General features: G+C 45.0%; 1 protein-coding gene across 7 annotated transcripts in view; it reads right to left on the bottom strand.

Moving 5' to 3' along the window:
- FAM228B (family with sequence similarity 228 member B) overlaps window positions 1-11,195 on the bottom strand; it is a 43,129-nt gene that overhangs the window by 23,702 nt on the left and 8,232 nt on the right. For 4 of the 7 annotated variants that reach the window (XM_019520833.1, XM_019520837.1, XM_019520835.1 and 1 more), the window contains 6 exons: window positions 9,639-9,713; window positions 7,732-7,929; window positions 4,807-4,884; window positions 1,644-1,731; window positions 1,387-1,531; window positions 400-503 (listed from right to left, as the gene is read on the bottom strand). In XM_019520833.1, coding sequence (XP_019376378.1) covers window positions 400-503; window positions 1,387-1,531; window positions 1,644-1,731; window positions 4,807-4,884; window positions 7,732-7,929; window positions 9,639-9,713 — 688 coding nt within the window. Of the gene's footprint in view, window positions 1-49; window positions 504-1,386; window positions 1,532-1,643; window positions 1,732-4,806; window positions 4,885-7,731; window positions 7,930-9,638; window positions 9,714-11,195 lie in introns of those variants that run through there. The other 3 variants (XM_019520839.1, XM_019520836.1, XM_019520840.1) reach the window with 3 other exon arrangements.

Below are 11,195 nucleotides of genomic sequence, written 5' to 3'. Positions count from 1 at the left end.
GCCCTTCTCCCTTTCTGAGTAATGAGGCAGCCCCAGGTATTAGTGAAGATCAGGTACAAAACAGGAGGATGGGGCTTCGTTTGTCATTTCCGTCTTAGAAGTCTGACATTTTTCAAAGCAGCTCTTATGCAGCATTGAAATAAGCTCTAGCGTCTGAGTACTTTCCACTGTGTCTAGAGAGTAGCAGTTCTAAACAAACACCTACAGTTTTATCTCTGTCCCACTGAGTGTTTGACTGCTCAGCCACAGCATCCTGCACTTCTCCGTACTGCTGTGCAGTCAGCACTTGAGAAAGGCATCCTTTGGAAGCTCACTTTATTGTGGTTTGCCCAACTGACTGCCCCATTGTCACTTGCTTGGGCAGAAGGTCCAGCATGTATGTCCCAAACCTGACCTTCTGGTGGATATGCATCCCCTCTTTCCGAAGGATGGGAAGGCAGGCAGTGTCAGACCAGGCCTTGGAGTCCAGGGTGCCTTTGTTTTGGTTTCTGGTCATTCTTCTCCTTTAACAGAAGTAAATCAGGTGGGAGAGAGATGTTGAGTCTCTCATATACAGCCCAGCCACGCCTTACCAGACAGGGTCACTCAGGCAAGTGTCTGTCTTCTTCACGAGAAAACAGTAGCTTTGCTAAGACCCATATTCTCTTACTCTTTGAAAGCAATAGGGCCTTGGCTCTATGACAGCCAGTGGGTCAGACCCATGGGGTGAGCAGCACAGGGCTGCTCCAGCTGGCCTCCCCATCAAGACACAAGGGAGCACTAGCAGTAGCTAAATAGCCACAACAGCTCCCCAACACCCCCCACATAACAGGGCTGTCAGGACAAAGCAGGATGAAGGAGTCAGAGCAGCAAACGCAGCCCAAGTGAAGGTAGAAAAACAGAAAATGGAAAGCAAGCAGAGCACAAGACAACCAGGCCAGCTAAGGTACAGGCAGGAGCCTGTGTGCCAGCCTCTGCCAAAGGAGGCACCCCAGAGAAGCTACGGGAGGCAGGCGGTTCTGCAGCTCTGTGCAAGAAAGACTCCAAGTACCTCCTCCCTCTTTGCTGATGGTGCACACAGGGCAGGGGCTTCCTTAAGAGCTCTAATGAACAGGCAAGGACACAGATCCATAGTCCCAGCATAAAAGGCAAATGAGCATCTGGGAATCGGATGCCTTTTGTTTTCCATCAGCTGGAAACCAGCAATAGTAACAAGGCCCCCCATTTCTGAGCTTCTTTCAGTCATCCTGTGCTTATTAATGGGGTGATGGTTTCAGGTGGGGGTTAAGGGGACTCCACATAACATGCTAGGTTGATAACACTGAGTTTGCCCTCAGGCACTTTGATAGGCAAGCTCCATCACGGTAGTTCTGTTGCCAATTGATCAGCCACTTAGTTAGACGTTACCTCTTTCTCTGATGAACTTCACTCTCAATGTATCCTGGGGCTATTTTCAGCCACTCAACTGCATCCCAACATTGCCGACCCAGCGGAAGTGGTGGCAGCTTTGCCTTATGTAGTTCATTCATTTCCTTGGCAGAATATATTCTTCCTGCAGGCAGTGAAAGAGTAACTTGTGTGAACAGCAGCACCATCGCTAGGTGGCAGGGCTGTTGCTGGGCATGAACTTCTTTAGAGAAATAAATGGGGATGATGTGCAATACCTGTCTCACACTGCTGGATAATCCCTTTCTCAAGGTACTTTCCTTGCACCTCCTTTAACAGGGGATCCTGGAAAGGTGGAGTTGAAACCTGTAATGGAGGCAGGCAGTTCATACTTTTGTACCAACAAACATTTCCTTTCAGTGGTGGTGGGGGGGCAGTCTGACAAAAGTTACCCCTCAAAGCACCGCTGTGAATAAGAAAGTGTCATTTGTCCTTTTTGTGGATGGGAAACTCAGACCCACTGAGGTGGCAGGCCCGAGTTTTGGAAGTGCTGAGCTCCCCAGCTCCCAAATGAAGCCACAAGTGACACAGTAATGCTGTAGCAAGATCATGAACCTGCCCTGCATGCCCCACCGTCACTCACCTACTCTAAGCACCGGTCTTATTCTTCATCCTCCTGAAAGGTTCACAACTCCCCCATAGCAAGTGTAATGCACATCTGCACCACACCTACAATTGGTGCTAAGCTCCAGTCTGCCCGAGACACAGTAAATGTTGCTTTAGTAGCCAGTGTCCCACTACTATGTCCATGGCTTGTAGCCATAGAGTAATCTCCACTTTACACAGTCTCCTGTTAATACTTCCCCCATTCTTAATGAAAAGGTATTTCAGAGGGAATAAATCTCATTGTACAACTGTTGTCTCTTTGGAATCAAATCAAAATCTCTTCTGGTTACAGGAAAGTATAATTAAGAACAGTCCCTATTCTACTACCAGGGGAAAGTATCCTAATCTGGCACCTGTATTCTCTTCCCAATTTACCCCCCACCTCTTTCCCTTTTCCGGTGAAGTGTTATTTAAAACAACCCAGGTGGCTGTAATAAAGATGTGTTATTTAATTCAAACTTGTAGAGTGTATGTGTGCATGTTGTTGTTGTGATATACGTAAGAGCTGCTCTGAGGCTTTTGGATAGGATAGGACATAAACATAAAATACTTCTGTTGCCAAGGGAGAAAACTTGTTCTCCCTCCTCTTTATGGCAGCGTATTTGCTGCTTGTCCCCCCAGTTGCTTTTTCAGCAAACTAGATGCGTCTAACTCTCTCGAGCTGTCTTCATCTGACTTGCCTAGAGGAAGGACTAGTGCCAAGGAGTAATCCTTAACCTCTAAATTGCAGTCAGGCTCTCCATGTAAGTGGAGACAGCTTCAACCAAAGGGAGAACACCCATCCCCGTCCTGTAGCGGCCTGTTGGCCGAGGCCAAGAGCACGCCTCCATGAAGTGACACATGGGTTTGAGTGCCCTTAAGTTAAGGAGGGTATTGAATGATGGTGTCCTACATTGAGTGTTTTGAACTATGATAGGAAAAGGGGCACTCTCAGGAATGATTTGGAGGAGTCCCTGTATGTCATGCAGTTTATCTGAATTAAATTGCCCGTTAAGTTTGGCAGCCAATGAGAAGCTAGGAGCAGTTTTTGTTTATATGGGCCGTGGTTTGGTGTGAAAGCATTCTGTAATTTGGTAAGATGACTCAAACAAAAGATGGGCAGTGAGTCCATTGGCTTGGCTAGGTGTCAAACTGGGAGGACACTTGCAGGCCTATCAAAGCAGAGAGGAGGCCAGTCTGTGGAAGGTGCCTACAGTGGTACAAAGGAACGAAAAGGTGATAACCTCAAACAGTGATGTGTATATGCCAAGGAAGAGCCATTCACAGAGAAAACCCAGACTGTCAAGCACATAGAAAGAAGGACCATCAAAACAAGGAGGCAACCAGTCTCTGGGAGGAACATCCAGAATTGGGACATCTATCCAGTAGCCAGGAATGAGAAGTGTTAGCTTTGTACAAAAGCAAGTTTGTTCCTTTGCCAAGGGAATTTCAGATCTCCAGGCAGACAGTAATGCTCTGGAGAACCCTCCTGCTCCCCGAGATCTGGGGAGAAAGGTAAAAATGGGAGGAGCTGGCTTCAAGGTATTTAGGAAGCTTGTTGGGAAGTCAGACCTGATAGAGTCCGCAGGGAGGCTGGTCTGGTCTGTGGAAATACTGACGAAGCTCTCTGAGGGTCAGAAAAGAGGGTGGGATTCTTCCATTTGGTTTCTGTATCCTGTCTTCAAATTCTCTGGTTACTTTTTCTTGTGAGATTTCTCTCTCTTGTATTAACAAAACTTTTTACTATTTTATTTACCGCACTGTTTGCCTATGCTATTCAGAGCAATCGATAACTTCAGGCCTTGTCTCTTGCAGAAGAGTGGGCCTGCAATTTTATACAAACCTAGGGTGAGAGTCTTGGAGCTAGCAGTTTTTTTGTTGTAGTTGCAAGATCTAATCTGAGGACAGGTAGAGCTAAGGTTTGCAGGGACGAGAAGTCATCTGGGGACAAATGTTAAGTCTGTGTCTTGTAGATTAGCAGCAGGACAGCAGGGAGAAGGAGAAACCTGGGGCTCTGGGGACTCCCCACAACAGTGGTTTGCCACATACAGCACCACCATTTTGAAGGAGAGCATTCACTGCCACTGCATTTGGTGTGAAGTCCACTGAGCAGGTGTGCTCAGAGCACACACGCTGGCTTAAACACCTCAGGTGAGACATTTGTGAAGCGTGAGACGCTTCTGGGCTTGCACAGAGGAGAACTTAAGGTGTCTGGAAATGTAAATGTAGAAAACCACCAGACTTCAGGTATCCCCCAGGTTAGGCGGCAGCTGAAAGTTTTAACAGTCACAATCTGGGTCTGAAGAGTCTAAGTTTTTACAGATAAGAGCCAACTGTCCTACTAAATTCCTATGCTTGTACAGTTTATCTTCACCCAGGCAGCCAGACAAACATACTATTCTACGTTGCTTACAAAACCCTGCCTACTGAGAGCCCCACCAAGCCCTTCTCACGGGACATTCTTCCCAGACAACTAGAATAAACTTGAATAAAGCAAGAAAAAAATTCTTCTGAACTATCTGATCTCTCCAGTTGGCCAAGTCCAACCAAAACTGAATTTAAGGCTGATAGGACACCAACCTGCCTCCAGCAAGTCAATTTTCAAATCCCCATGGACTTCAGTGGCAGCAGGATTACTACCCAGTTTTGTAAAAATACTGTTCATGAAACTTGCTCTCCTAAATACAACCACCTATGCTACCACCTATCCTAAGATCAATATTTCAACAGGTACAGGTGTCCCCACTCTTGATCAAACAGTGCAGCTAAAGTCCAAAGAGCAAGCACCCATCCTACCTTCCAGTAGTTGGTACGTGTTTTCAGGAAGAATGGATCGTACTCCGAAGCATCGTAATCTTCAAAAACGACACTGCCCTGTTGGGAAAACAAAGTGACACAGATCGTGGCTGATACGGCACCTAGACATGCTGCAGTGCAGTTATGCTGAGGCCTCGACAACACAGATTACATGAACATTTATAAAGTTGGAATTAGTGGTCACCAATCTTCTTGGTTCACATACCACCTTCAAATATGATGCATATTTGAAGACCCACAGGCAATTTAACTTTTTATTTAAATTTACCTTTCATAAACTGAACTTAGGCATTTACTTTACTATAGAAGAAAGAAACTTTTATGGAAGCCTAAAATATGTCGATTAATTGTAACTTGGAGCAATTTGAAAACAAAAATGCCCTTTTGTGAACAATGCTGAGTTAGACATTTACTGCAGAATGCAGCCAGGATCTTTCAAAATTGTTCATGAAGGAGGACAGGACATGAAAGAGATGAAGAAACCCCAAAATAGCCAACAGTCCAGTGGTCACTGCCTTCATCCAGGATGTGGGCTTCCACAATCAAATTGATACTCAGAAGTAAGACAGAACGCCCTTTCTACCAACTTACTGACTATTCTGGGGTTTCTGGTCAGAGCCGTCTAGGCCCGAGTGAACTTTCTGAGTTTCTTCAAAACAAACATTTCACAAAAAAAGAGTTTGGGTTTAGAGAAATTAATATTTTCAATCAGTTTTCAATCAAAAATGTTTCAATCAATTCCAAAATATCAGCCTTTCTAAACACCTCAAGTTTTCTACAAGGCATCACAGAACACAATTAAGCACGCATTGTGCCCTTCACACCATCTTACAAGAAACACATTTATCATAAATGGTCTCAATGAGTTTTGCAGTGCAGCTGAACTCTTTTCAATGCTTAACTTTCTAACTCGTCTACCTGAAAGTCCAGTCCGTGTTCTTGCTAAGCTTGAGAGCGTCCAGAGAAGCACGCACATGATCAGAGGTCAGGAAAACAGACCTTATGACGACAGGCCGAGAGCCATGGGACTCTTCAGCCTAGAAAAGCGCAGGCTCAGGCGTGATCTGATGGCCACCTTTAAGTTTGTTAAGGGTGTCCACCAGGATCAGGGGGAACTTTTGTTCACCAGAGCACCAAGGGACAACAAGGTCTAACGGTTATAAACTCCTGCAAGACCAATTCAGGCTGGACATAAGGAAGAATTTCTTTACTGTCCGAGCCCCCAAGGTCTGGAACAGCCTGCCATCGGAGGTGGTTCAAGCACCAACTTTGAACACTTTTGTGAGAAAATTGGATGTTTATCTTGCTAGGATCCTGTGACCCCCAGCTGACTTCCTGCCCCTTGGGCGGGGGCCTGGACTCGATTTTCCGAGGTCCCTTCCAGCCGGAATGTCTATGACATCTATAATTCTTATCTGAATTCCTGTTGACCACAAGTCAAGTCACTTTGCTTCCCTTTACACAAAATTGAAATCAAGAAAAAGATATTAGCATCTGGCACATTTTTTGGAGAAAAAATAAGCGAAGTGCCATTAGTGAAAAGGAGGTGGATGGATGGGTGTGAACCAGAACACAAGGAGCTTTAGCATATATGTGCACGTGGAAAAGGAGGGAGTGGCAGAGAAACTGGGAGTCTTGGGTAGTTGGACAAGCTTTCATGTCCAGGAGGCTTTTTGGTCCCTCTCAATCAAGACTCCTGAGTTTCTGCAATGCTAGAAAAACTAGACAGCAGCTCCCATTCCTATCCAGATGCAGCCAACTTGCTGCTTTGCTACTGAGACAGGATTTTATAGCCAGGCTTTTGTCCAGTGGATTTAAGTGGCCATCACTGCCCTGCTGCATCCAGCTGGCAACTTCTGCAGTACATGGAGCACAGAGGGAGCTTCTTGTACAGGGGCCCTTTATTGCAGGACTTTACTGCCATTTCAGCCAGCTCTATACATATTTCTTTGCTGTGACCTGGAACTATGCAAGTTGGCCCCCCGTAGGCACAGCTGTACTGCTCACGTTCCCCCCACAGCACAGGCACACAGTTTGAGGTACATACCTCATACACAGAGCTGTCACCTCAGCACAATAAATGGCACATATCAGGATCAAGCTCCATCATTACTGCTATAAAGTGATTACTGCTCATTTTTCAGTTTAGAGCAGTTATTCTCACCTTTTTTAGACTTAAGGTACCCCTTGTTAGGCTCAAGGCACCCCTTGGAAAATGCCAGCTTTTAGTTTTCACAATTTTTTTTGACCATGGAAAAAACAATATTTTTTGTTCAATATCTTCATTAATGATCTGGGAGGTGGGATGGAGTGCGCCCTCAGCAAGTTCACAGATGACACCAAGCTGGTGGGTGCAGATATGCTGCAGGGTAAGACTTAAATTCAGGAGTGACCTAGACAAATTGGAGGATTGGGCCAGAAGAAATCTCATGAGGTTCAACAAGGTCAAGTGCAAAGCCCTGCACTTAGGACAGAACAATCCCATGCACCGGTACAGGCTGGGGACTGACTGGCTGGGCAGCTGCTCTGCAAAAAAGGACCTGGGGGTTACAGTGGATGATAAGCTGGGCGAGGGAACAATGTGCCCTTGCTGCCGAAAACGCCAACAGCATCCTGGGCTGCGTTAGTAGGAGCGTTGCAAGCAGATGGAGGGAAGTGATTATTCCCCTCTTCAGCACTGGTGAGGCCACATCTGGAGTACTGTGTCCAGTTTTGGGCCCCCCACTACAGAAAGGATGTGGACACTACAAAGAACAAAAGGCAAGTTACAAACCAGGCTGATGCTGATCCCCAGGCTATTCCACACCACATAAATAAAGAGGTAAAATAACAAGGTCACTGAGTCCGTCAACAACTCCCGATGATTAAAAACTTTCCACTGATAAAATTATTCCTTGTTGGTACCTTCTTATTACAGTAGTTTAAATAGAGAGCCAGCTGATTTCGTTTCCTTTCCTCTATTTCTTCACTTGACTGGCTGTCAACTTTGTCTTCAATTTTATGTAGCAGTGGCTCTGAAACACGCTCAAGCCATTTCTTGTATTGGATCTCCTTCTTCCTCAGATTTAAGAAGTCATTGTGATTCAAGTACTTGTCCACCTCCTAAGTGACAGATGGAGAATATTGATGTAGTTAGATAGATCTCTGAAGGCAGATACTTACAAGGTTATTAGAGTTTTCTATAAAAAGCAGTTCAAGAGCATAAGCCATGACCACTGAAACTCCCTCATCCCATCCCACCTGAACAGAAGGATTCAACAGAATGAAAGGACAGAATGGGCAAGTAAGTGATCAAACAGGAAGACCTACTATGAGTGATGGCCTTTAACTAGTTATAAAGCTCTATTCAGAGTCCCCTCTGCAATGGATGCTCCCCTCAGGGGCCTCAGAGTGGTGGTCTACCAGGAGGAACAGAGTATGTTGCCAAATGGGTCATGAATTACTAGCAAATACAGCATGGAGCTCCCCACTACTAATCAGAAAACACATTTTAGTTTCTCTCTCAGTAGAATATGGCACATGGTGCAGGGGACGGCAAGGCAATGAGGGGTATGAGACTACATTAAAATCAATTAAGGGATTCCCTTGATTAATGAAAGACATTGTGGGAAAGGCAGGAAAATACAGGGGCAAATAAACAGAGAGGGTAGCTGGGAGAGAGAGAGAGAGAGGTAAGTAGGAATTTGGCCAGGTAATGTGCCTGCTTTTTCTGTCTAAGTAGAAAAGGAGAATTAAATGGAAGCTGCCTGAAGGGACAGGAGAATGACAGTCAACTCTTTTGTGAGCAGTAAACTAAAGAGGCCTGCATCTGTGCATGCATGTTGAAAGCAGGCTGTTAAACCTGAGTTAACCCACAGATTCTGGCATGCCTTCAGAAGACAGGCAACAGAAAGTACTGTATTTCCTCATACTACACCCCTCCAAATAAAACATGCACCTTGTTTTTGGAAGGCAGGACATAGAAAAAAAGATTTTCCAGAGCATACTACACTATGTGACAGAGCAAGTCCTCCTGGAAACTGATTGTCCTGGAAGTGTGGTACATGAGGTGAGAGTCTAGGTAAGGCAGCAGGACCTTCCTGCTGTGGCAGGACAGCAACAACAGTAGGCCCCAAACCCTTGCAAGACTGTTACTTCTTTACTGTTAAATAGTTCTTCATATAAGTTCTGTAAATCATAAAGTGCTGCTTCCACACTACAAGCTGACAGTGCAGACTGCATGCAGCAGCTCACTCACCCTCAGCCAGCTCAGAGGCTCTTTAGCCAAATCTAGTCTCTCACCAGTGGTTGTGAGACAGTTAACATTAGGCTCTCCCCTGCTGTTTGTAGCCCTAGAGAAAAGTGGCTGCATCTTGGTGACATGTCACAGTGTCTGCTTGCTCTATTCCACTCTGCTTCTATTTCAATGAAGAAAAAAAAATATCAGCTTCCCCACTTAAAGCACGCATCTCATTTTAATACCGTGTCATTCAAACTTTTGGCCTTGTGGGCCAGATGAGTGGCACAGTCCACAAGATGGATCAGGCCCGATAGGCCCCCATCGCTGCCCAATGGGCCCCAGACTGCCCCAATGTTCTGTGCACGTAATCTTGCACACAGAGCCATGCCTGGATCTGGCCCACAGGCCAGGAGTTGAACACTCCTGCCCTAGTATATATTCAAGCACAATTAAGCCCAGAAGTGCCATATGTTTAGGGAACTAACATTTTACCATCAGCTAGTGATGGATAATGAACTTCTGACACCCTCAGGTCTTCTTCCCATGTAATCATCAGGATATGCAGCAAATGGAAAATGTGTGCATTTCTTACCTTCACAAAATAATCTTCTTCATCCAAGATGGTCTTGGCAGAATCAATAACACCTTTGCTTTCACTAGATACTGCCTAAAAAATATCAACAAAATACCAACCAAAACTGTGAAGTACAAATATTGAATCAAAATAGCAATTAGAATGGCCTCCAAGTTCAAAATGCACAGTAAACAACGGGCAGGTCGACACTGCAATCAAAGCCACAGCTATCACAGATGTTTGCTTTAATATAGGTAGCCTGGACATAAATAGCAGTGCAAGTACAGCAGCAAAGGCTTTTGTGTGTGCTGCACAAGCTTGCTGGGAGCTCCAATGACAGTTGAGTTACTTGCCCCCCACCCCAAGCCCATGCTGACTTAACTATGTTAGTTGCCTATACTAGTTAAATTAAAGCATTCCTACCCATGCTGTAATCACACCATCAACTACAGCGTAGGCATACTCTGAGTTAAGTGGAAGGGCTGACACCAGAGGTAGACATTACATTTAGCTACTCAGATTAAGTGTAGGAAAATGGACAAGGGTAATAAAAACGATTTAAAAAAAGACAGCAGAAAAATAAGAAGGAGCATGTGAGAATTGCCAGCTGAGAAGAAAATCTTGCGGACTGGAAATGCAGCAGAGATTTAAAATCTCTCTCCTATCGCAGGTCATGAACCCACCTGCATTTTACACTCCAAATATTTGCACAAGCCAGGTTCCGTTCAGCCTTCCCAACACCCTCATCCCCACACTCAATCCACAGCTTTGAAAATAAAAATACAGAGAAGTGGTTCCCAAAAAGTTGTCACATACATCACGCAGCAAAGTTAAAAGAGTGGTAATTCTCGAACTGAGCTGAGGTTCTCAATCCATCTTGGAGTTCCCGGGGCCTAATCCGGTACACTGCTGCAGCAAGTACCCTTCTTAGCAGCATCAACACCAAGCCAAGGAATGAATGGGTAATATCTCATAGACCAAGACGCAGCCTCAATGAGCGTCTTTCTGACACTGTTCCACCAGCTCTGGCAGATAAACCAGGTATTTGTTCCTAGGGAGTCAGTTTGGTGCCTTTTACAAGTTAAATTTTAAAAAGCTAAACAATTCTGAACATTATAGAAAAAATTCAACAACAAACTTTAAAATTCTACAATACATATTTATACTGTTCAGCCCCAGACCCATAACGCAAAAGAGACACAGGGACCATAACTGCAGTAAGAAGGGAAGGCCAGGCCTACATTTGACAAGTTGCCCCACTGGCTAAGCTAATTTAAAATCAGTTTAATTCATGGGTGCAAACTGCCAGTGTAGACAAGGTTCTTTGGGTGAATCTGGTCTCTTTTATTAAACCAACTTAAATAATTGTAAAAAAAATTTAGCACGTTTTCAGGTTTAAAAACCCTTCCTCAGGCTGAGGAAGTCTCTACAGTTGGTGTGTCTTTCTGGATGGAATGAAAGTAAAGAAGCCAGAGGCTGGGCTGGTATACATGCAAGACAGGCAGTCAGTGAAGATGTAAATTGAGGTGTCAGCAGGTGAGAGACAGGCTGGGTGGGGGTGGAGAGAAAAGGGGA

The sequence above is a fragment of the Gavialis gangeticus genome, unplaced genomic scaffold (genome assembly GCF_001723915.1).
Source record: "Gavialis gangeticus isolate Ggan-Ray unplaced genomic scaffold, GavGan_comp1, whole genome shotgun sequence".
Taxonomy (NCBI): domain Eukaryota; kingdom Metazoa; phylum Chordata; order Crocodylia; family Gavialidae; genus Gavialis; species Gavialis gangeticus.
The sequence above is the reverse complement of the archived record's forward strand: the minus strand, read 5'-3'. Positions and strand labels throughout refer to the sequence as shown.